General features: G+C 40.1%; 1 protein-coding gene across 3 annotated transcripts; it reads right to left on the minus strand.

Moving 5' to 3' along the window:
• Positions 1 to 953: 953 nt before the first annotated feature.
• Positions 954 to 24,417, minus strand: RUFY2 (RUN and FYVE domain containing 2). Of its 3 annotated transcripts, XR_014564815.1 has the most exons (19): positions 24,259 to 24,417; positions 22,023 to 22,196; positions 21,065 to 21,182; positions 20,867 to 20,968; positions 20,155 to 20,278; positions 19,366 to 19,427; positions 18,165 to 18,230; positions 16,966 to 17,035; positions 16,734 to 16,835; positions 15,598 to 15,714; positions 15,294 to 15,461; positions 14,321 to 14,418; positions 10,642 to 10,761; positions 8,947 to 9,076; positions 7,768 to 7,862; positions 6,167 to 6,215; positions 4,785 to 4,854; positions 4,556 to 4,633; positions 954 to 4,055 (listed from the first exon to the last, which is right to left on the minus strand). XR_014564815.1 is itself a non-coding variant. In XM_083740601.1 (18 exons), exons 1-18 carry the CDS (start codon positions 24,359 to 24,361, stop codon positions 3,912 to 3,914), a joined length of 1,920 nt encoding a protein of 639 aa, XP_083596727.1. In that variant the 5' UTR covers positions 24,362 to 24,417; the 3' UTR covers positions 954 to 3,911. The 3 variants fall into 3 exon arrangements, 1 of the variants encoding a protein (XP_083596727.1); XR_014564816.1 differs by lacking the exon at positions 4,785 to 4,854 and having other exon boundaries at positions 10,642 to 12,129; XM_083740601.1 differs by lacking the exon at positions 4,785 to 4,854.
• Positions 24,418 to 25,275: the final 858 nt, after the last annotated feature.

Genomic DNA, 25,275 nt, shown 5'->3' on the forward strand with positions numbered 1-25,275 from the left:
GTAATGTTATGTATGTAATAAATGTCTTATTGTGGGAGATAGCAAAATAGACTCCATTCTAGGAAGTGTGTGTTGTGTCAATTTATCTGAGATGTATATAAACTAAGGAGCAAGATGATGTATTTCAAAGGCTACTTTTTCACAGCTTTGCATGTACAGTGGTACCTCTAGATGCGAACAGGATCCGTTCCGGAGCCCCATTCGCATCTAGAAGCAAACGTAACTAGCAACAGCATGTCTGAGCGTGCGTAGCTCTTCGCTGCTTCTGCCCATGTGCGTGACGTCATTTTGAGCGTCTGCACATGCGCAAGCAGTGAAACCCGGAAGTAATGTGCTCCGTTACTTCCGGGTTGCTGCGGAGCGCAACTTGAACGTGCTCATCCTGAAGCACATTCAACCCGAGGTATGACTGTAAAGGCAACACAGGAAGCTTTTTAGGTTTTGACACATCTCAAAAACTCAAGACATTGTTCACTTTAAAACATTCAAAGTGTTTTTTTACCAAGTTTGCTCTGCTACTGCAGTCTATGCTATTGCTATGCTGGAGCGGTGCTTTGCAGAAGCATGAATCAGATGTGGAGAGGCTGTTGCATTAAAAGGAGATGGGTTAATAACAAGCAACGGTTAAACAAAAGGGGTGGGAAAGAGAATTGTTAACTAGTTCAATCAAAATGCTTAAATGGTGTGTCAGAGCCATGACTTTTTCTCAGTATAGATGTTCACCCTAAATCAGCTGCGGGGAACCTTTGGTAGTTCAGTAAAATCTGTGGCCTTCCAGAAGTTTGTGGACTCCCAAATACCATCAGCCGTAGCCAACAGGGCCAGTGATTAATGCAAAGGTATACATAGGTCCTTATGATTAATTGACAATTATTCTAGGTATACTAGCTGCCTCAGAGTAACAGTAGTTACACACAAGATAAATAAATGAACTCCGCATTCATTCCAAGGCCTGCTGAAAATTTCTCAAATATTTAATTTTTCCAAACCACAAGATTACAAACATTCGTATTTAAAGTTACAAAAATTTCATGTTAAAACTTACAAAAGCTGTACTAGTCAATAAATTCTTGGCACACATGCACCATTAATATTGAAAGCTTGTTCTGAAATAGCTAAATCTCTAGTGGCAGGAATGATAGAAATTTTGTTGAAAAAAGGCAAGTCTAATCTCATCTCTGTTTCTACTAGGGTGAGTAAGACGTTAAAAAAACCTGTCCATTAAGACCCCAGCAAGTAGTCAATACTTCACATCTGCCATACTAGTGTTAATTGGAATGGAAAAGTAACTTATGGTGGGTGCTGTGAGTTTGAAAATGGATTCTCAATGCCACTAAAATCTATGGGGTTTTTTGTGTGGAAGAAATAGTTCTAAGATTAAAGCAAGAAAAGGCTATTTGATTATCTTAAATTTATGGTACTCATGCTAAGCACTAAAATGTGTCAGTTCGGCACTGTTAGTGTATTTTTAATTTACCATTTGGTAAATATGGACAAACACTGGAAGAAAAGGAATTTCTGTCAAATAGAACAGCTTTCTAGTATAAAAAACACAGAGCATTTCTTGCCTACCTTTTTTGTGGATGCGTTCCAGTCTTGAAATACTATCACATAGTTTGGAAATTAATAAAACTTTGGGATTAGGCACAACATATTTCTCAGAATCCTATCAAATGGCCATAGGCTTTCATCTCTGAAACAGGTTAGCTAGAATGCTGATGGAAAAGTTGCCCTTTTGAACTGAACATGTTAAATATATTCCAGGCTAACAGCAGTTTGAGTAAGTGGCTAGTAATCAGAACTTTGTAGTATTGTGGTTCTTTTATTGTGCTTTCTGTACCTGATGGGAATTGAGAGTAGGTTTAGGGTCAACTTTGAGGAATACCACTAGTATAGGATTAAACAGGCTGCATAGGAATCCTGTATGTTAACAACTCTTATATGGCATACAAAAATTCAGCATACACAGTACACCTTCATGGTGAAATTGACAGCAGAAGGTACAGTTTCAGCTGCTGAATTTCCCTATATACTGCTGAAGATACAGAAGCCTTTCCAAAGAAAGAAGATGAACAAGTATTTTCCTGTCGGGATACCTCTTCCCAGGTTAAAGCAAGTAAAGACCTCCTGATGATCTTAAATTTGTGGTACTGAAGTGCTGTAGACACAAAAATGCCCCCTTTGCAGCTCAAGGCTGCTTGCTGTCACTGCCACCACCATTTCCTCTTTAGGCTTCGTTTTGTGCAGGGGTCTATCTTGAAGATGAAAGAAAAATCTCAAACAAAGGGTGAATTTAATGTTTCCCCTCTATTCCAGCTGTACCAGATGTACATATCAAATCAAATGGCACAAATAATCCCATCCAGGGCTTGTATTGATGTGTTTTATTACATTTAGCACACAGGTTTGCTATGCTTGTTAGTCTAACAAGTCATTTCCTGTCTCAAAGGTTAATGAGAATAGGTGGTTTGCTTGTAAACAGAATTAGTAATTAGGCATAAGTATACAATATGCCCTTCAAAGTACAAATTCTACCTTGTTGTATGAAAAGCCTCCTTTAAGTTTCAGTGTGCATGTGAACTTACTAAGTACAGTCACACATTACAGTAACGTACTTAAAGCATTTTTTATTGTGTAGGTATTCTTAATTCTGCTTTAAGTTTTATACCTTTTAGAAAATCATCTAATGTGTTATCAACTGAACTTCAGCAATACAAATCTCTTAATTACCCCAATTTTTCTGTATATATCATTTCCTCACGCCCCAACTTCAGGTAGTCCGGTAGAAATATATAGAGAACTCTTAACTTTGCTGATTTGTATTATTTTTCAGGCCATTTAGTTAAAAAAGATCTTATTTCTGACAAAGTAAAGAAAAAAGCAAGTATCAAGTTGGCCAGTATCCTTTAACTACTCTTCCACACAGTATTTATTTAATACATTTTATAACTGCTGTTCTACAGCATTCCATGGGGATAACTAAAGAACTTCTTTCTGAAATCCCTAACAAGTTTATTCACACCTGAACCTCAAAACAGAGGTTATGATGAAAGCACTACACACATTCCATGATCCCCTTCAGGATATTCTTTCCATTCCACACCTGGCCTGCCTTCTGCTAGTTCCTCTTCAAAAGCCCTGTGCACAATATGCAAGTCAGGTACTTAAAGAGCTGCCTGACAAAGTTCTTTCAGGAAGTCCAGTGATGCAAAAAACCCTGCTTGCCTTCTCATTCTTCTAACTAAGCTACCACATGCATATTGAAACTGCTGCACTAACAAGGCTAGAAACTTAATCTTACATCTAGGGATAATGTCCAAGAAAGCCAATTTATGTCACCAGAAATATATGAAGTAGCTGCATTTACTTATATGTAATCTTCCCAATTCTGCATTTAAATGGCTTTTGTGGGGAGGGCCATGAAACATACAAAGCTGCAGAAGATGCTGAACCTCAGCTCAACCCTTAAAAGCCCTGTCCAGCTCCTTTGACTTCTAAGCTACAGTGTCCCCTGCCAACCTGTTCCCAAACTAAGAACCTTTTAAAAGTAATCTGAAACTGCAAAACTCTGCACTTGGTCCTGGAATGGTCCATCTGCATGATAAAATGGCAAATGCTGGGAATACAAAACATTCTGCCTATATCCTTTTACGATGAACAATAAAGTGTGTTGCACAAGCAGATGCATTTATAAAATCAGGCATATCAATTGCTACATTAGCAGAACCTCGCATAATATGACATGCTGCCACTGCAGGAATATCACAATGGCACAAAGATTTAAGATTGGCTGTTTAGATTTTGACAATACAAAAGCATTGGCCAGCGCTGCAGGAGTTTATACTGTAATGTTACAGCTCTTACCACTGTAGTGAAGTAACAACATTTTAGAAATCTTCTGTAGATGACTCTTATGGCACACTGGAAGAACACCTCTGTATGAGCAGTGCATGGCAGGAATCACAAACCCTTACAGGCTTTGGCGAAGATGGCAAAGGCAGTTCGTTGTCAGAGCAGGCATTACAGAAAATTTCGCCGCAGTTTCTACAGTGATGCTAAATCAAGATGGGTAGGGGTGGGGAAAAGAAACCCGAAGGAGATTTTGAAATCAACAGTTTATGAAGTAAATAGAGGGTAATCAGCTACAATTAAACATTTACATACATCTATATATTTATTTCTCCCTCTTCCCCCACAGCCCCTAGAAGCTAAATTTCACATTTTATGTGAGGAGGGATCATGTCAGCCGGTGACTTGTTCATTATGAATGGAAAATAAGCAAGTTTAATGGTTACCTGAACATTCTATTATTGGATCAGAGTTTGTGCTATTTGTTGCAATATTTGTAACAAAAAAAAAAGATTTAGTTTGAACCAAATGATCTGTGGGGTTAACTATGAAAATAGTAATGTTTTGTTTTTTTAACTGATAGTGATTGATGAGGTTTAGTGCACATGCATAAATAAAAATGTGATTAAGTATTGGTAAATAACAGAACTTTGATACAGAACTTGTTAGTGGATGAAAGCCAATGAAGCTTTTCATGCATTCTCACCTTCCTTCTGGAAAGCGAAAACTCCTTTTCACATAATTTGCAGTGTGTAGCTTCTTTGTCCTTTAGCCAGACCTGTCCCTAGTGGGGAGAAAAAATGTTCTCTGAATAGAACAGGTACCATACATACAATTTATCTAATCATAAATGACAGTTGCCATTCAGGTATACAAAAGGACAACATTCCTCAGGATATTACAAGAGACAACTCATCTTAGTTCCAACTCCTTACCCAGCCTACCATCAAGAAATCTTTCACATCAATGCATCTGTGGCCAACGCCCTGCACATTAGAGAGGATCCTAAGGAGCACAGTAGGACACACAGTTTAAGGCACTGAGCAGGATACCACAGAACATGAAATGTAGATGCACACTGTATGGAAAGATGGGTATGGGTGGATAAGCTGTCTTTCAGGCAACTTGTCTGCCCTTGTAGATCCTGCTGTCGTGGAACCCCAAAGGACAGAGTTTGAAACCTACCACTCCTAACAGTGCAATCCTACACATGACTACTCAGAAATAAGTCCTACTATTTTCAGGTTAATGGGTACAGCATCATAGCCAAGCAGAAAATTAAGCACAAGTGATTATCAAGATCACAAACTAAGCTAGTGTTAGAACAGAAGAAAACTAGAATTTGGGAGCCTCCCTACAATATTCTTGAAAGATGAGTTTGTGATTCTTCCTGTCTCTTAAAATTGAAAATCACTAAAAGTCATCTTACAGAGCACACCTTGACCATAAAAGGGGGGTGTCCCCAAGCCTGGAGATGTCAGCATAATACAGGAATTTTGTTGTAAACGGTAGGTGTAATCTATGGTGGATAAATTCTGGCAGGTGACCTCGAGGCACTGTAGCTGTTGAACCAGTGAATGATCCACTAGTAGTTCTGCTAGGACACAGGGCCTTTATCAAGAGATTGCTTCAGTCTTGATACTCTTTGTTAGTAGTGGTGAAAGTGAAAAGACTGACTGCTAGAGGGTCTGACTATTGGCTTGTGGCTTTCCAAAATATGTGAGAGTCTAAGGCTGTGGGTTACTGAGAAGAAAAGAGGAAGTCTGTAACTTTATAATTCTTATGGTCTCAAATTAAGCCCATCTTTCAGATTCAATAGCTGATACTGATATGAGAAAATAAAATAGAGCGTGGACTCCACTTAGACCACTAGTCTTCAACTGATCAGGGTCACAGCCTGATCCAAGCTGGGTCACAACAGGCGCACTACCACCAGATTAAGAAATGGGTCCCCAAATGCATGTTTGAGTTAGAAGAGGGTCCTGGGTCTGAAAAAGTTGAAAACACCTGACTTAGACTATTAAACACTGACATGTATTTTGTTGATACATGATGTATGTGGAATGATGTAGAGTTACATTCTAATTTACTGATTAAAAGCACAAAAATTTACAGCTAGGAAATGAAGCACACCGACAGAATAGACAGGCCCAGTGAAACAATAAACACTAATGGTTAATGGTTAAAATTTACACTATAATTTGAAAGGTTAACTACCCGTTAGCTTATAGATTGGAGTGAAGTATATAATACAGAATGTCTGAAATGAATAGAAGAATTAGTCTGGATGCCCCTCCCCACCTTCCAAATTACTAACCTGCAATGTTTTATTTGCTTCTTTTATATCTTCTATTTTAAGCTTTGATCTAAAGAGAAGATATGTGAATAATAGTGTGAATAATTAAATGCACCTGTTTTTCAGGGGGGATAAACATGACTGGATTGAAGGAAGTGTGTAGAAGTCCACACTTCCTTCAACCCAACATGTATCTGTAGACACAGACTCTTTCAACACAAACACCTTGCCTTTCTCCCCAACTTCCTTCACTTCTGCCTCCATGCACCTCCCTGTAAGGAAGATGTGCTCAAGAGGATAGGAAAAACTTACAGATGGCCTTCATTTACAAGACAACTTATGTTTCATTGGTTCCCAATTTTCACACCTGGACCTCAAAAAACATTTCTGGAATTGAAATCCATCGTTACTAGAAAAGTAAGTCATGTTCATTTCACATACCCCTATCCAGACACAGGACTCATGTGGGATCTATACCCGTGCTGGGTAATGAAAGACACAATCCCATATAAGCCCTGCATCTGTTTATGATTTGTAGATGAGAAAGCGAGGATACTTCCAATGAGAAGCAGAGCCTTTGCAGCAATTGGCTTTGGTTTTATCTCCCTGAAAGAGTCTAGAGCTGCTGTTCCTTCAGTGGCTTTTCCAAGATGCAAAGAAATCCTCTCTGTAAGAAACCTTGGCACTTACTTGCTAATGAAGGTCAAAGCCTTTGCTGGGTGGTAAGAACTTCTGTTAACTGGCAAGAAAGGTTTTGTTTGGTGGCTTAGCCATTGGTAAAGTCGTAATCTGGCAGCAATGTGAAACAAAGGCTTGTTTACAAAACACTGATGAAACAGAATATCCTTACAAGTGGAGAAAACCTACACTGGGATTGAGCAACTTGTGATCCTCCAGATGTTTTTGGACTTCCAACTCACATCACGCCCCAGCCAATATGGCCAATGGTCAGGAATAATGGAAGTTGTGGTACATCTGGAGGGCCACAGGTTTCCCAACCCTGACTTGCTCCAGCACTAATCTATATGAAAAGCCCAGGAAGTACATCAGCCAAATGGTTATACAGTGGTACCTTGTTTTGAGTCTGGGTTCCGTTCTGGAGCCCCAGATGCTCAATGAAAGGGACACTCAACAAAGCACTGCTCTGTGCATGTGTGCGGAGCGGTTTGCGCTTCTGCACATGCGGCAAACCCAGAAGTAACCCTTTCCGGTACTTCCGGGTTTACAATGGACATTTGCCGAAATGGACGTTCGATGTTCGTGGAGGTATTACTGTATTTGTTAGGCATGATAGCTCAGTTGGTTAGAGCATGGTGCTGGTAATGCCAAGGTTGCACTGCAGGGGGTTGGACTTGATGATCCTCAGGGTCCCTTCCAACTCTACAATTCTAAGTGTTAGCCTTCTCTTCTCAGGCAACTGACCAAGGCAAAGGAGCCACTGGATTCTGCTAGCTGAGACTTAAAATGCTTTGTAGGGTTGAAGCTGCTACGAGACATAAAGTACTTAAATAATTTTAAAGCCTTAAGTAGCTGGGCTGGAGGAAGTTTAAGGTGAAACATATGCACAAGAACCAGTCTTTGTTTTCATCAGTTGTGTGGAAGAAAAGAAAAAGACAAATTACTCGCTAAGTTTGCCAGCCAGTTCTTGGAGAGCTTCTTCTTGATCATGGCATAGATTTTTCAACTGCTTGTTCTTTTCTTGTAATTTTAGGAACTCCTGAAAGACAAAGAAAACATTAACACTGTCAATAGCTTCTCTGAAGAGTTGTAAAACATTTCTATTTGGGCTGGCTTTAAAAACTGGAATTACATCAGAGATGGGCAGCCTGTGGCATTTTAGTTGTTGTTGGGCTCCCAGCTCCCATCAGCTCCAACCACCATAGCCAAAAGACAGGGATTACAGTTATTTTATTTTAAGGCTGCTGACATACAGGAGGCTGAGCTACATAGGAATCATGCTCCCATTGTCATACAAGCTTGTCCAAGATTAGGGGGAAACAGTCCTCTCAGTTTGTAGCAGAAACAGGCTGAATACACTGTGCTGATTGTTGGTGTTTGTAACATTACAAACTCACTCATCCTACTGCCGGAGCAGTGTTGCAACACTTTTAAAACTTGGTTTTATGTAGTGGTAGGAATGCAAAGACGAATGTTTAAATTAAAAGGCTTTCATTCTGTGCTTGATGAGGGAGTAGGGAAGAGGCAAGAGAGTTGTCCTGAAGACTGGGAGGAGCAGGGAAGTAAACAGACACTTGGAATCGGCATTTGATTTGTTGATAGGTCCATCTCTTGAAAGGATTTGCAAAGGCAGGGGAAGTTAGGCTCGTACTGTGTGAGAAAAGCACCATGGTGAATCCTGTTTAAAAGTACATCTGTATATACCAAGTGTTCTAATGGGTATGTCTAGCAAATGGCTTTAACGAATTTTGGTTTCCCCATTCTTGGGATGCAATAAGATTTGAATTCAACGAAATACCTTTCATATGCAAGTCTCAACTGATACAATCTTAAAACCTCTTTAGTCCACTGTATATCACAGTGGCTTTGGATATAGCAATAGCTGAGCAAACAGGAAGTATTATTTAAATTTCCTGTTCACCATGCTTCCTTGTAATCTGAGTGTATGGGATGGCTTATCTCCTGTAATGATAATGATCTCTTAAGACCAACCAACAGTACTTCTACCTCGGAAGAAAGAACCTCCAGATCTCTGAGCACTTGCATACAGCTTCATGGGATAACAATGAAAGTACAGCTTACATAATCAGTAAAATTTTATGAAATTTTGCTGCAGAATTTACTTTTTTAAGAGTAATGATTTGTTGGGTCTCTGTCTTCAAGGACGATGATGTTTCTTTTTCCCTTTTAAGATCTTCTTCCATAGTTTGTCGCCATTCTCTTTCTATTTTCAAATCTGTTTCCAGCTGGCCACTAGAAATACAGAATATAAAAATGTAATTCAAACAATTATACGTTTTAATTGACCTACTGCAATTGCACAACTATGAAATAATTCAACACTGTAAACATTTTACATGTGTTAATTATAATAAAGATTTACTTATTTCCTTTTAAAATGTTTTATATTATTCTGTGTAGAAGACTTCTGCAAAAATAAGTGATAGGAAAAAATAAGCAAATTAACTATTATTTGACAAAAAGGTTATGAAGAAGGCTATCTTAAAATCTGATTCAAACTTCACCAAGATTCATTGATCCCTCCCAATCTCCCTTTGGAACCAGGTTAAAAGCATTTAACCGAATTTTAACAGAATGCTTTCAGAATAAGGATAAGATGGTTCTGTTGTTCTTTATGATCTAGATATCTATCTACTATCTGACTGGTGTTGTTTTAAGGTGGTGGTATATTTTATTATATTGCAAGCAGCTTTGGGTAAAAACAGCAGGATATACATTTTAAAAATAAAATAATTACATAAATCCAGCTCAAATTACCTTAAACGGGTACTGTGATGGGAGAGCTGCATCTAGCCCTCGAGGAGTGCACACGGTTGCTTAAGGGTCAAACTAAATAATATGTGAAATGTGTAACTGCATTTCATGCATTGTAGTTGTTTTAATAGCCATGATAAGCCCAATCCAGGTTAGGACTATTGTATTACAGATATGTAAAGTGCAATTGCCTATGTCATGTACTGAGCAGTTTGGCCCTAACAATGCCCAATTGTTAGGCAAGTTAGTAGATGAGCACTGCTCCCCAAATGAGAGAACACTCAGTCCTGGATGAGGCCCAGACACTCCCTCACCTTCTAGGACTCTTTATTTCTGGTTTGGAGCAAGCGATGTGAACAAAACGATGTTTTCAATAGCAGAAAAATATTAATAGGACAGCCCTTGTGAGTATGCATATCAGGGCAACATTTCCCCAAAGTTAAACTAGTTTCCTGAGCTCAAAGCAGCAAGATATTAAAAGCAAACCCAAAAGGGGCGTTCTCCTGTGCCGTATGGCAAACTTAGGGGAATTTCATTTTTTTTTAATAAAATTTTTATTAAGGGTTTTTACAGAATAAAGTACAAAGACAATAAACAACCTTACTTTTATCTCAACAGAGTTTCATAGCTTCTTTGGACTTCCTCACATCTCCCGCTGCCATTTTCATCATCATAGATTTTTTCAAAACTTAGGGGAATTTCAAAAGGAGATTGCTATGGGGCAACAGGTTCAGCTGTTCAAATAAAGTCTACTTGGCTTGCTCAAACACCTTGCATGAGCCTAAACAGGTATTTGAATCCCAGCACAGAAGTTCTGCATTCTATAAAACTACTAGATCAGGCAGATGAATTTACGATCAGCTTACTTAGTCTGTTCTTCCAACATGCACCATGTAGCCATTCTGTGGTGACACATGCAGCTCTAAAACTTCTGATCTGTAATTCATCTGGATTTAGCTTTCCACTTTAATGACATTCAAAATGGGAGGGGACACACATGTTAGAATATATGCTATCTTCTCCCCCACAAATACTTTACTTACACTTGCTTTTCCTTTTGAGTAATATCTTTCTGCAGACTTTCAGATTTACTCATATAGTCTTGCTTAAATTTCTTGTCTTCACTCTCTGCCTCCATTTGAGCCTTCTCTGCTTGTTGTAATCTGGTGTAATTCAAATCAACTTTGGGTAAAACTGAAGCTAGAATTTGGGTGTAAAGGGTGAAGAAGACAAATAAAAGGAAAAAAATGGGGAAATAGAAACATTTCTAAATGAAAACAAAGCTTGGGGTAAACTCACAAACTCAAATGAGAGACCCAGACAATGCCAAGAAATCCAAATTCTTTTTCTCACTACAACAATATTTTAAAAAATCCATACATTTATCCAATTTTTTTTATTTAGTATTCATGATTAACAGATGCCATCAATGCAGAGCCATACAGATTTTTTTATTCATACATACAGAGCTGTGACTGTGCCTTTGTGTGTTTTTGCATGAATTCTTTAAAAAAAATTTAAAAAATCCCAAACCCTGTAAACTAACTGTTCCTTAACTACACAAATCTATCAACACTACAAAATGGGAAAACCAGTGCACTAAATGGTCTGATATAATTCAGAACACAAAAATATTGTAATCAAGGTGCCACAAGCAATGCCATGTTAAATCAACACAACACACACCAAATAATGTAACTGTGTGTCTACTATGGTGTGCATGGTGTAAATGAGAGCATGTAAATAATCTAAGTACTTGCTCCCAATATGGCAGGTTTTGGGGTGGTGTCTGGATTGGTGATGGGTGTAATGTAATTTGTTTTTTGAGCTCCCACACCTGTTAAGGTGTGCTTTTGTTCATTTCCACAGAAGAGGATGCTACATCAGAAAGGCCAAATGTGGCTATAATTCACCAAGTACTATTTGTTGTGCACTCTCCATTTATTACAGTAGAGTTTGTGCAAATCTAAGTATACTATGGTAAGATATTCAAAATGGACAAAATATCAGGCCTTAAAAAAATAATTCTGTGTAACTCAAAAGATTGTCACCTTATTTTGCTAGTATCTGAACCATTCTGCATCTAATCTTCAAACTTCACCAAACATAGAATAAAAAGCATGCTAGCTGAAATTAAAGTAGATTTCTATTTAACATTTCAAAAGTTGTAGCATTGCAATTTCTTTTTTTAAAAAAGTTAATTCCAACTGGCAACTAACAAAATACGTTGGTGAGTTCAGTGTCAGAGATCTATGTTAAAATATTGACCAATTTGAATGCCAAAATTATTTTGCTACATTTAGAGCCTGATCCATAACCTATTTAAGCCAAAATACATGGGCAAATAGGCTTAAAAGCAAGGTTAAAAAAAATCCTACAAATTTTACTCCTTTAAACTATTTCAAGACACATGGAGGATCTTTCAAAATGATATATCTTTAACAAGCTTGTACTGATGCTGCCCTTCATTGCTGGCACATTTTACTAAGGACATTGCAATAGTCCTGGTTTGCGTTAACAATTCTTTGTCACTTCAGATGTGCAATGGATAAAAAATTAAAGACAAATAAAGGTAATAAAATATTCAGAAACACAGAAGTTGGGATAAAGGAGAAAAGAAAAAGAAAAAGAGGAAGAAGGATGTCAATAAAAGAATATTCATGCCACAAACGTTTTAATACATAATTATGTTTTGTTTGTTTGTTAAGTAGACTGAAAAGAAAAACAATGGCAAGACATGTCAACAGCCACATGATGAGGCTATGAATGTTAACAACATCTGAGATTCAACATTGCTCAAACAGGTGCCTGTTTGTGCAGCGGGCAGCTTCTTCCTGTCCTGCCCCCTGCAGTCCTCCGTGTGGCCCAAAAATATACTCTGTAGGAGTGGAGGAGCACACAAAGCAGATTTGGGGTGGGAAAGGGGGAGCTGGAGGGGGGAGAAAAGTAACTGGAAGTCCCATTGTACAAGCAGTAGATGTCACCCATTAAAAAAAATAATTAAGAGAAGCAAAGCATGTAAACATACTTCTGTATTCATAATAAATGACATACATGTTACATGTCATTTTTTTAGTATACATATATGTATAGCCTCAGAGTTACTTTAGAAGCATCCATTGTCTCATGCACCATCTACAAGACTTTTTACTTCTTTTTTATTTTAAAAAATGACAATATCACAAACTGCTTTTGAAACTCTCTTTTTGTTTCAAAAGGTGATTTTTCCTGAGCTGGGGAAGGAGAAGATGCTGCTGAAGACATACAATACTTCCCCCGCCCCCACAAAAAATTCCCATCTATTGAGGACATGGAGGTAGTTTCAGGATTCTTTGGGACTCGACCCTACACACTTACACTCAGAATGGAAGAATGTTTTCAATTTAAATGGAAGAGTATTTCCAAATGATTTTTCCCCAACTGAATATATGGGCCAACAAATAATTCTAAGAGTCTGCACACATCAAGTGCCTAACTAGATGAGACAAAAGAATATCTAAACCAAAATCCTGTTTTGTTTTATGTGTGTGGTTTTAAAGCAACCATGGAGGTGAAATGGCTGTGGCACTGGAGGAAGCAAATTATTCCACTACATGATTTGTCCAACCGAAATCCCCTCAAGCATATTTTTCTTGCTACCCGCTGCCTTGCAGGACATCTTTAGGAGAGGAAATTGCTAAGGAGTAAATCCTACACAAATTTGGAGTAGACCCTAAGACAGTGGGATGGAGCCTTGCATGCCTCCTTCCGGCAATTCCTGTAGCATATCTGGTGCCAAACGTATTGCTCTGCTGTCCTTTGGACCACATTAGCGAGGCTGTCTGGCCATCCCAGGACCTCCATACACACTGCCCAGACTTGCATCCCACAAGTGTCACTTTGGTGCTGCAAGAACACAGCAAGAACATGGGAGGCAGCAGTTACAAGTTACTGGTCTCTGCAGTCGCAGCAGGCACTGCGATTCTCCAGCAGTTTGACTTCACCCCTGGAGGTGCACTCTATTGTCTCATGAGACAGATGGATGCCAACAAATATTTTTATTGGGGTGCAAAAACCTTTGAGAAGGTTAGATCAAGAAAACAGTGTGAAGGAAAGCTTTTTTTAAGATCTTCAAGGGCACAGCACCAAACACATTACCAGGACCACTACAGTGCTCAAATTGCAGGGAGTCAGAGGGAGCTTGCCCTTTTCCTTGCCTTTTTGTGATGGTTTCCATACTACTGTTTTTGGAAGGCTGCAGACAGCACCATTTTGCAAATCTGGAGTGAGGACATGGGATGGGGTTTGGGAATTGGCTCAGGGTCTCCTCTGCCTTTCTTATCACTAAGCTGAGCATGGTCCCTAAAGCTACTTTTAAAAGACAATTCAATCACAGATCTCCTATTGTCTCAACTAGTTTAACATTTAGCTTCAAATGTATGAGTAAGAAATCAGAAAAGTTACTTTAGTCAACTGGGACTTTGCTGGATAGATATAATATGCAAAAGGGGGGGTAGAAATTCTGAAACAGCTAGCAAGGAGTCAAATAGGTTATCTCAGGCACACAAAAATAAGGGAATTGAAATATGCATTCAAAGAACCTAAAAAAGCGTAAAAAAACACATTTTGATCCTTCAAAACAAAGTCATATCTCAGTGCCTACTATATGAGAATGTGGCAACTGAAGCAGAAGAAATGAGTCTGAGGGGGAGTGGAGAAGCAGAATAAAAGAAGATGCTGTACCTTTGCTCCAACTGCTTCATAGTTGCTGTAATCTGATCGGTTTTATCTTCAAGTCTGCCAATGATTTCGTTCTTTTCTTTCAGCGCATCATCTGAAACCTATGATATAAGAGTGATTATTATATTGCAACACTATATAACTTGAGTATTAACAAGTGAGCAATAATAAAATCTACAGTCTGGATGTGTAGTTTTTTTCCTTCCTTTCCTCTCCATTAGAAATTGCTCCCTCTTGCCCAGCCTTGGACAGTAAACTCTCTAAAGTAACCCTCACCACACTGCTAGTGCTGCATTGATGTGCAGCAGCAGTAGTAGGAACTTACTTTCAGGTAAGCAGCCCAATCTTCAGGAGGAGGAAATTGACAAAAGGCTTATCTTTCTAAATTCCCCTTTTTCTTATACCCCACAAGGGCTACTAAAAGTGGAACTTTAAAAGCAATTTGGTGGTGGGTGGCTTGTGGCTAAAACCACTATTGCCTTCCTTTCTAGTTTATGAGGTAGAAACAATCAGAGATGATGGAAGTCTTTCCCCTCAGTAAGGTTATTAAGCTGGCTCTGTCTCCTGGTCTGAAGCAAATGAGGATGACATGCAACAGTGCATGAGTGGGTTGCCACCGACACAATGGGATTGCCCCTTCCTCCCCATTGCGACCTCTGTTCTCCTGAGGAGGGAATCCCAAACCTCAGGAGCAGTTTGTGGGATCATGCAAGGGACAGGAGAGTACATTATGTTATATGAGTGAGAGTCTGCAGTTGCTGGCAGGCTGAAAACAGAGGATATCAGCCAAAGCCTCCTCATCCTGATGGTCAATTTGCTCCTATGCTGAGAAAGCAGCTGTAAGAATAACTGCCATCCATTGATATTCAAAGCTAGTTCTCAAAAGGACAGGTGGGCCTCCCTAGAGGGGGAAAGAGTATTGCTTAAAAATTGTAGTTCGTTTAGCTTCCAGTTGCAAACAGTAAAATGTTCTTACTTGTAGCTTTTTGTACATTTCTACATTTATTCCTTTGACTTCCTCCAACTGTTGCCGCAGGCTTATAAGAGTGTCTTGTTTTTCATGTATATCCTTCTCCAACAACTTCATTGCAAGTTCTATCTCATGCTTCATACCAACTTGAACCATCAGCTCATTCTCTATATCCTACAAAATACAAAGAAGTGCACAGATATCAAATGCATTAAGGTAGGAAAATATGGTGATAGAAGACAAGACAGCTTACATGCCTCTGGATATACAAGTTCCCACTGCTTCCATAGCATATCTGATATACACTCACTTGTCTCAACTGTGATTCTTCTCGAAGCTGCCTATGTGCTTCATTGTACATGTCATCCAGGCTTTGTCTGGAGTGCTTGTATGTCTGAAGTTCTGCTTCAGCATCCACTTTGTTCACCTACAAGTAAGGAATTCATGCTTAGATCACTTTCCCCCAGAGCCTATCTTCATGCGGGGGAAACAGATAAGGGTATTGTAGAATGACACTCTCTGACTCAGTAAAACACATGTTGACAGAATCAGTGCTCCCTCAAATGCCACATATTACATGGAGCCAAACCCAAATTTTACAAGCTTGTGCTTCACTGGCAGCTGCAGTCAATTTTGGCTCTCTAAAGATGAAGAGTATGTCTATACGACACACAAGCTTCTGAACATCTGTTAATCTCATTCTCCTTTTTACATTTTGAGGTACACACTTAAAAATAAAACGTAGCCACACACCTAAAATGTGTGTTAGCCCTCATTGAGATATTTTGCAGCATTTTTTCCTAACTATGTTTGTATTTCTGTAAGCCTTGGAGTTCCCTCAAGCCTACTGATACCTCCCCTCTTGTGTGGTGGTATTGCTGTTTCAACTATATAAGCAAAGGAACTCACAGTTGGAACACCAGTAACTGAAGGAACAAATAGGATCTGAAACAAAATATCAGAGTGGAATGTTCCTGTTCAGGTTTCCAACCACTCCATTCTATCTCCTCCCACTTTTCTATTTCGCCCTGAAAGTCAACAATCTGTACTCACTAAGCATGCTCAGTTCTTATTGGAGTCCACCCCCCACCCCAACTTAAGGTTCCTCCCTCCAAAGCTTTTTCAAATCATTGGTTTCCCCTTAGCTTAGTGAGGCCATTTTGGCCACATAAGGACAGGCACTCAGACGATGAGTTTGTTATTTGTATTTATGATAGGGTCCTCTAGTATGTCAAATAGCCCAAGATAGTGCAACATGCCAGAATTTACTGCTGATTCTGCAATGGCTGTGTTGCTACCTACTCTTTGATAGGACACTCACCTATCATATTTTACTTGAGCCAGTTTAGAGAGAGCACATGCACACACAAAAAGCAAAGGCAGCCTCTTTACTAATATTGCTTTGTACCGCATATTATATTTCCTTTGGAAATAGAACTCTCATACCTCTAGATGATGCTGTGTTTTCATTAAGATGAGTGTATTTTCACTTCGCAAGTGATGATTTTCTTCTTGAAGTTTAATTATATTATTTTTGGCTATTGCTAACTAAGAAAGAAGTGGAACAAAAAAAGCAAAAAGATTCAGGTGAACAATAATAGGAAAACAAAAATATTTCAACACACACAGACAGAACAGAAAGATAGTATTGGTCATATGCATTGCTAAAAGTCCATACCTCTTCAATTAGTTTAGTGTTTGACTTCTCTAGCGAATCAACGCGTGTATGGAGACTGCTGACTGTGCTACTGAAAATAGTAAAGAGAACCTCATTCAAAATTACACATCAAATCCTACAAGTACAAATAGTACTATGCAATTTACTTAACATTCTAGTGCCTATTTGGGTGTCCACTGATCAGTAGAGTTGGAAAGCACATCTTCCACCATACATCTTTCAAGAAGATAAATGCACTAGCTTTATTTTATTGCCATCATCATATTTGTATTCCTTGAAATGACATTTGCTATCACTCTAAATGTCCATTATGTAACTGCTAACTTTCATTCTTTCTTTCATCTCTCATCTCTCATCTCTTTAGAGAAGTCCTCAGCACCACCTCGTCTCAGTGGCTCTAGCAGCCTTTTCTTATAACTTAATAACAAGCCCATGCCACTCTAAGAACAAATATTTAAAGTCTTAAGAGTAAAATTCTGCCCACATGTTAACATTGCTCTTTTGCACCGCAGTCCTAATTTTAGTTACTCATAATTAAATCCCATGGAGTTCAATGGGACAAGGGCAGTGCTATATGCTATGATTTTTGCAGAAAACATCAGTGTTATACTGGTGATTTCAAGCCAAAGACAAAAAGTATGAATGGAAAATATGCATGAACATACAACTTTACACATCCATGTACACATACATTAAAGAGAAACGTACACAGGTGTTTGAAAAAGTATGCTTGCATATAGTTTGCCTTTGCATGTTACATCCTTCCTGTGCAAAATACCAGTTTAACACAAATGATTCCCACAATAGTTGGAAATTACAGCAATATCCTTACTCCCAAGAAAATATGTTTAGGACTGCGATCTTAGTCCCCTTCATAAAGAACAGCAAGACTGAAAGTATCAAATTTCAGGATTTGTACCAAGCTAATTTGAATAATAAACTCCTCTTACTTTGCTCACATTTAAAATAATAGCCTATTTAACAGACAAAACACTTGAAACATTAGTCTTCCAACAGCTTCATTCACTCTAGACTCCCTTTCAGTAGCTATATGATGCAACCATTAAACTAAGCCAAATACAACTAAAAGGATTTCAGTGCCATCTACTGTACCAGAAAAGGCATGTTTTTATCGGAATTACTTTTTTAAAAGATGATGCCTCTATATGGATTCAACAGATGCTTCTGTAAATACTTACTTCAGCTGCCTGTTTAGTTCTTCAACATAATTCTTTTGATCCAATATAGCAGCAATATGGTCATTTCTAAAGAGATGAAAACATATTTAATTAGACATTTATCTGACACCATATATGCAGGGGTGGAGGAAGGAGGGTGCAGTGTGGGGGTGGAGCACCCCGGGTGTCACCACTGAGGGGGGTGACAAAATGCAGGGCGGCACTCACCGCATTGCCTGCAGCACTCCCGAGCCACGCGTCTCTCCTGGGAGTGACGCAGTGGCTTGTGCACCCGAAGGCTCCGCGTTGACCCAAATGGTCTGCCCACTATCTCCCCCTCAGCTGTAGGGCGGCCGAGTGGGAGGAGGCATCAACAATACAGAACAACAAACCCCCATGTTACAAACTTAACACAACAAACAATACAAGCAACATGCAGGCCAGTATACTAGATAGCACTGTAATTCTTATTACATAATATACATGACTTAGTAACAAAAACAAAATGTGTGCACTTGTAAATTCTCTAATATATTTGAAATCAATTGAACACATGTCTGTCAATCTTTGAAAGTCCATAGAAGTATAATAAGTCTATGGTTGAAACAAAGTAATAGATACTATCCTGTGGGCTAAGCGGTAAAACTTTTTAGGTGAAATTCCAAATAAAAAATTGGGGCCACACTATAGGTGCACTCCTGGTTCCTCTTTCCAGCCACTGCTTGAATTTGGCGCTTTTTCCTGTCGCTCTGCACAGCAACAGAAAAAGGCACCACACTAAAGCTAGAGAAGAATCCAGAGTGCGTCCTTGATGTCATGTGACATCTTTACACACCTGTCAACATGGGCTGTGGACGGTGGACCAGTTCCTCATCTATCCCCTTGGCCAGATCCACTTTCCTATCTCTGACAGGAGGAGAAAGGCAAAACAAATAAGGAAAGAAAAGGGGACTCAGAAGAGCAGGGACCTGACTTCAAATGTCTGAAGCAGGAATTATCACCATTGTCAATCTGCATTCAGTTTGCAGAGGTTCCAGTAAAAGAGGATCAGATGTTCATATATTTGTCCTCTCATTGATCCTAGCAAAACAAAGCAAGTTGATCCACCCTGATCCTTTTACCTCACACTTCTGCTTCTTGCCCTTAGGGAGCCTGGCAGAAAAACACAAAACCCTCTTCAAAGCATTTAATGTACTTCTTTATTAGAAATGTTAAAACATACCTTTCTTTGCTTTCAATATCATCTTCATTCTTTAAATACATAGAGAAATCAATCACACCAACCTAAGAAGAAATAGATTTATTCACATTTTGTATTTTATTTTTATTTTTAAAAAGGAAAAGCGGGCTTGGTCTTTACTTCACTGATGTTACTGGAAATGTGCAATGAAGCCTTATACATACTGTAGGAGAGCATGAGCACAACAGGCCTTACATCATTGGTAATGACAAGCTTTCATTCAAAGCTGTATCATCTATGCTTCAGTCCCCCATCCCCCCGTTTCAACAACCCTTTTAGGGTAAAGATTACTAACCCAGATGCATTTCCTCTTTCAAGCAGTCACATATTTATACTTCTGCAGTAATACAGTTTGAAGGCTTTATGCAGAACTATTTCCAATCTTTGGAGACTTTCTGGATAATCAAGCAAAAAGGAAAACAAGCAGCTAGGTTGCACTTTTATGGTTTTTGTAACCAAGCCAAAAGCTTTCTAATAAAGGAACCGATTCATGTAAACTCCATCACTATTCCTCTGCAGAAGAAACAATTCATTAATCAGGCCTTTAATTGCGTTTCAAAGGAAATAAGTGTGTTTTGTTTAGGGAATAGCCAACTGCCTTTCCATTTAACTCTTCAAGCTAAATAAGAAACTTTTTTTTTCTTTTAAGAAAACACATTACAACTTTTAATACTCTGCATTCAGATCCATCAGTTCAATATTTCCCCCATCATTTCATAAAAAAACACCTTTAAGGCAAAAGTATGAGATCATAGCTTTATATTTACTTACTTGTGAATCCAAGTCTTCTCCTTTTACACAAAGATTTGCATCAATTACATTTAACCCAACGAGCAAGCCAACGATAACTGCTCCTTCTTCTTCCATCATCAGTGCATGATATTCATAAAATTCACTGGAAAATGCATTTTTTAAAAAACTCCGTAACTTATTTTAACATACTTTGAATCAATTTTTAACTGCTGGTCAATCAGTAATTTATTTTATTTTCAAATCTTTTAAAGATTGACTTCACCGATACTCCAAGGTGGTTAAAAGTTTGGAGCAACATACTGAATATACCAACTAAAGTGGCAACTTATACAGAATCTAAGTTTTCTCAAGAAAATAAAATGAAATGGGAAAGGTCCACCATAGTATGAAATGGCATCTGGTCTGCAACAGGGCTTTTCCTTCTTCTTCAATCCCCAATCCCCCCACCCCCGCTCTGGAGAGTTCAGGGACCCTCTGGAACAAATTTTGGGGGTGCACAAGGGGTGGAGAGGAAATGAGAAGAGAAACTGGAAGTCAACTTCAGTTACGAAAGAAAATTAGGTGCTCAGATAAGAAACGCAAATGCAAACCAAGTCAAGAACCAAGTTTTAACTTTACTGTCATATTACTTAGCAATAGCTATAGTAAAATGTAACATAATTGTACAAATCTGGTAGCAATTACAGCACTGACCTTAATTTATCCTATAAAAATCTGAATGGACACTCACCCAAGCAATTCCTTCTGAAAGATGAGACATCGTAGATAATCAGCCATCTTTTTTTGCATAAGTGCCAATCGTAACCAAGCTCGGGCACGTCCTAGTGGAGTCCTAGTTTTAAAAAAAGGAATAGCTCAGAAAACAAATATCTGTTGGCCAGGATTATTGTCCAAAATGGAACAGATCTTTATTGGCAACATAACTTACTTGAGACCAGGCAAATCTCTAACACTAGCAGCGATTTCCTCAGCTTCTGGGTACAACTTTTCCACAAGCTCCAGAGGACCCCATATTGTTTTATTGTAACTGAGAAAAGACTTTTTTACTAGAAGGAAAATATAATATTTTTACATTTTAAACTTGGCTTTATACTTTAATAGAGCTGTTATCTAGATGGCACTATAAAAGTTATTTCTAGGTAAACCATATCAGAGTGCAAGGAACATTTGTAAGCATGGTTAATATTCAACACATACAGTATCAGCATATTTAATCTATTGCACCTAAGATTCTCTAAAACCATTGCAGCCAACTGTGAAATGAATGTTATAAGAACACCAAGGACAAAATAAGGCAAAACAAAGAAGAATCTGCAAGTTGAAGTTACATATCCCAGGAAGCCAACAAAGAAGAGAAACAGCAGGGACTTGCAGGACTCCAAAGAAGTAAAAAAATTCTGTAAAATAAATTAGAGGGTTTCTTCAGTTGCCCACATCAGTATTAATGAATCCAAGTGGGGAAGCACATAGATTCCCCCTTGGATTGACTGAGGTGAGGGAAGTCTACAGTGTGCATCCTGGATCCATGAACATGAACATAGGCCGGCTAATACAGTGGTACCTCAGTTTAAGAACAGTCCTCTTTACGAACGATTCAGTTTATGTACTCTGCAAAACTCCAAATAGCGTCCTGGTTTGCGAACTTGACGTCGGTCTAAGAATGGAATCTGAATGGTGGAAGGGAACCAGCGGTGGGAGCCCTCATTAGGGAAAGCACACCTCGGTTTACGGAGGTGCCACTGTATAGGGAATTCTATATGCCTAAACTTGCCTTAATCTAGAATGAGCAATCTAGTATTATACTCTTTTGTTATATAACAAAATAAAATGTCAATATGCTTTGGTAAAAACAAACAATCATCCTTTTTAAAACATGCATTTGGTACCTTTAAGGCCATGTTTCAGGCAGTGCTCCATAACAACGAAGAACTGTTGCAGAGGTGGATAGTCAGAATCAAGGGTTCGGCCAAAGCTCAGGGCAGATTCAATGAGTCCCTTGATACTCAGTTTGGCCATATTCAATAAATTTGTTCGCTCAACAGCTGTGGGGTCTTTCACAGCTTAAAAAGGAAATAAAGGAAAATTATTCAATGAGAACAGAATAGTTTGATACTGCTTTACTGATAAAAACACAACAATCTTATCCAAAACTAAACATAAAAAATGAAAGGGGGAAAGAGAATAGGATAAAAAGCATGTTATGAAACATAGCGTGTGTCTGTATAGTGCTTTTCCTCTGAAGGAACAGAATATTTCCGTAGACCTGCAGCACTGGCAAGTGTCCTGTTCTAAATCAGGGCAGAGACCACTTTAGCCTGGAAAATGTAGCACTGCTTGCCATTTCCCCAGGTACATCAAGTTCTTAATATGAAAATCCATAAAAGATATGTGAAATAATAGCACTGCAACATTTTCAAATCATTTAAGATGGCCTAATATTTTGCTTTTGTTACTGCAATGTACTGATGTTTCCAGTGAACTAACCACAATGACTCTGCAAGCCAACATATGTTGACGGAAAGCTTATTTGTGCCAAATGTGTTTGCAAGCCCCACTGGGTCTAGCAGGATCAGGCTCAGTTCAAAAAGCAAGGGCGAAACTAGGCTTTATTTCATCCGGGTCAAAGACCCAGTTTGGTGCACACACCCCACACACAGGTTGGGACTTGGAAGCCTCAATGGTGCCCCTCTGGAGGTTTCACCCAGGGCAAAAAACCAGGGTAGCCACCTCCCCCTCCCCCCAGCTACAGCACTGCAAAAAGCATAACCCTAGCAGGAAAAAAAACCCTTGGTCCTCACTGCTTTTTAAAGTAATTTCTCCTCCCTTCCCTTATAGGATGGCATCATAACGGTTGCAATATTGTGCACTGTTAGCTGGAAGTAAGCCCCTCTGAAAACTGGAACTTAATTCTGAGTAGGATCGGGCTGCATCTATCAGACCCCAGAGCAGCTGCTACCGGGCCACAATATACCTACACCAAGCATCACAATCCTAGGGTGGGGTTAAAAGGACGCCTGAGAGCGAGCAAGAGAGATTTGCCCACTCTTTCAGTCCCTGCCAATCGCGATTCTGAGACAGGGTCCCACGCAAGAACCGATGCACGTGCAGTGTTCCTCCACACGAGAGGGGGTGGGCATCCTGATTGGTCCAGGATACCCCTCCCCGGGACCTCCACGCGCCTAGCGAGGTTTGCGGGAAAGGGCGGTTCTGACGCTCAGCGGGTGCGTGATGCAGCAGGCGGGGCCGGCCGGCGGGCGGGCAGAACTCTCCTTCCCCAAGCTCAACACGCGACGGCCGTTCGTCTGCACATGATTCCCCTCGTGATGTTGCCGATGGTAAACCACTCTTACCTGCAAGAAGCTGTAATGAAGCAGCCCTACCTACTTCACCACCACGCGCCGCTCGGCGCTAGCAGTTCGAGCCCTCCCTACAGGCTCGCAGAAACTCAAAGGAGAGATAATGACGATGACACGAAGCCTCCTCCCGGCAGGGCTTCTTCATTCAAAGCAGGCGCTGCTAGTTACTTAAGAGGCTACCGAAACTGCGCAAGCGAATAATGGGGAGCTACTCACAAGAGCTAGTCAACTGGAGCATCAACATCGTTGTGCAAAGCGAAGCCATTTCACTGCCTGCCCGATTTTCATAGATCTATCGATCTATTAACTCCTATGCAACCAATAGCCAGGGGTGGGCTTCGTTCCTAAGGGAACCTAGAGAGGGGCTCCCACCCCACGAAGGCCTGGATGCGGAATTAAATTGGGGGGCGGGCAGACGACCGCGAGAGACTTTCTCGCGGCGGCCTTATAGACCAATGGACTTTTCAGCATCCTTTTTTTTTCCCCGGAGACGTGTGCAAGGGAAACACTTGAGTGTCAGACCTGTTGTTCGCCTGAGGCGGCTCGAGGGGCGGCTTCAGCCCCTCGCGGATACCCGCCCCACAGCGGGGACAAGCGAAGGCAGCGCCTCCCCCATAACAGACGGCGGCCGAGCCCACCCAGCCTCCCTCCCCAGAGGGAGAAGAAACGCTCCGTCAGCGCTTTCCCTTCGCCGCCGCCGCCCCCCGCCCAAGCTCCTCCGGCTCCCCTCACGCCCAGCCGCCGCCGCTTCTCCCCTTCTCCTTACCCATCGCCAGCGAGGAGCAGCAGCTGCCCGAGCAGCTCAGCGAGGTGGACCCAGCCTTAGCTCCTTTCACGGCCTTTCTCCAGCCCTCCTCCGCCTCCTCCATCTCCGCCCTCCGCCGCCGGAACCGCGCCCGCTGCGCCCCTGGCGGCGGGAGGACCCGGACGGAGGCGCGTCGCTGCGAGGGGCCGGAGCCAGATGTCGTGACAGGGCGAATTCTCCGAATTTGCTTCATATGGATTAGCCTCTCCCAAATTCCCAGGCCAGGGTGGGGTTCACTTTTGCCTTGAGGTGAAAAGACGAGTTCTGCACTTCTCCCCCCCCCCAATTATTCTAATTTCTTTTAAACATTATTTATCAAAATCCTATGCCGCCCTTCACCCGACAACCACAGGGCGGTTTACAACAAAAGCGCAAAAATACATACCATACCAACAAAGAAAAAATACTACCCCCACCACCACAACTTACATAGATCTTGCCATTTCACTGTTCTCCAAGAAGCTCAAATAAACTGTTACAGCATGTTGGTTGTAAGTCAATCCAAAATATTTTAAAAATAGAAAACCAAATCCAACCTGCCTACCACTTTGTAAACTGGAGTTGGTATAGTGCACTCTAGATTCATATTTTAAAATCAGTTGAGTCCAAAACATCATGAGCCCATCCATCAGCCCATATATACATGCTTGTGCAAGTCAATTTTCCCACCGGCAACCTGGGAAATGACACGAAAACTCTTTAACTCTTTATCCTTCTTAGTTTAAGGTTACCAGATTTTTTTCAATGAATCTGGGGACTGTTCAACTTCAATGGATTTTGTCTGGGGACTGATTTGTAAATCCAGGGACGGTCCCTGGGAAACAGGACATCTGATAACCTTATCTTAGTTGTCTGGAAGCAATTTTTTTACTCATTACAGATTACCATGAGTGGTCTATTCATAAACAAGATATCTATGTTGACAGCATGACAAATTATTAGCTGGGGAAATTGTGGCGGGATGGAGCAGTGGTTTCA

Source organism: Podarcis gaigeae (genome assembly GCF_964106915.1).
Source record: "Podarcis gaigeae genome assembly, chromosome: 5".
Classification (NCBI taxonomy): Eukaryota; Metazoa; Chordata; class Lepidosauria; order Squamata; family Lacertidae; genus Podarcis; species Podarcis gaigeae.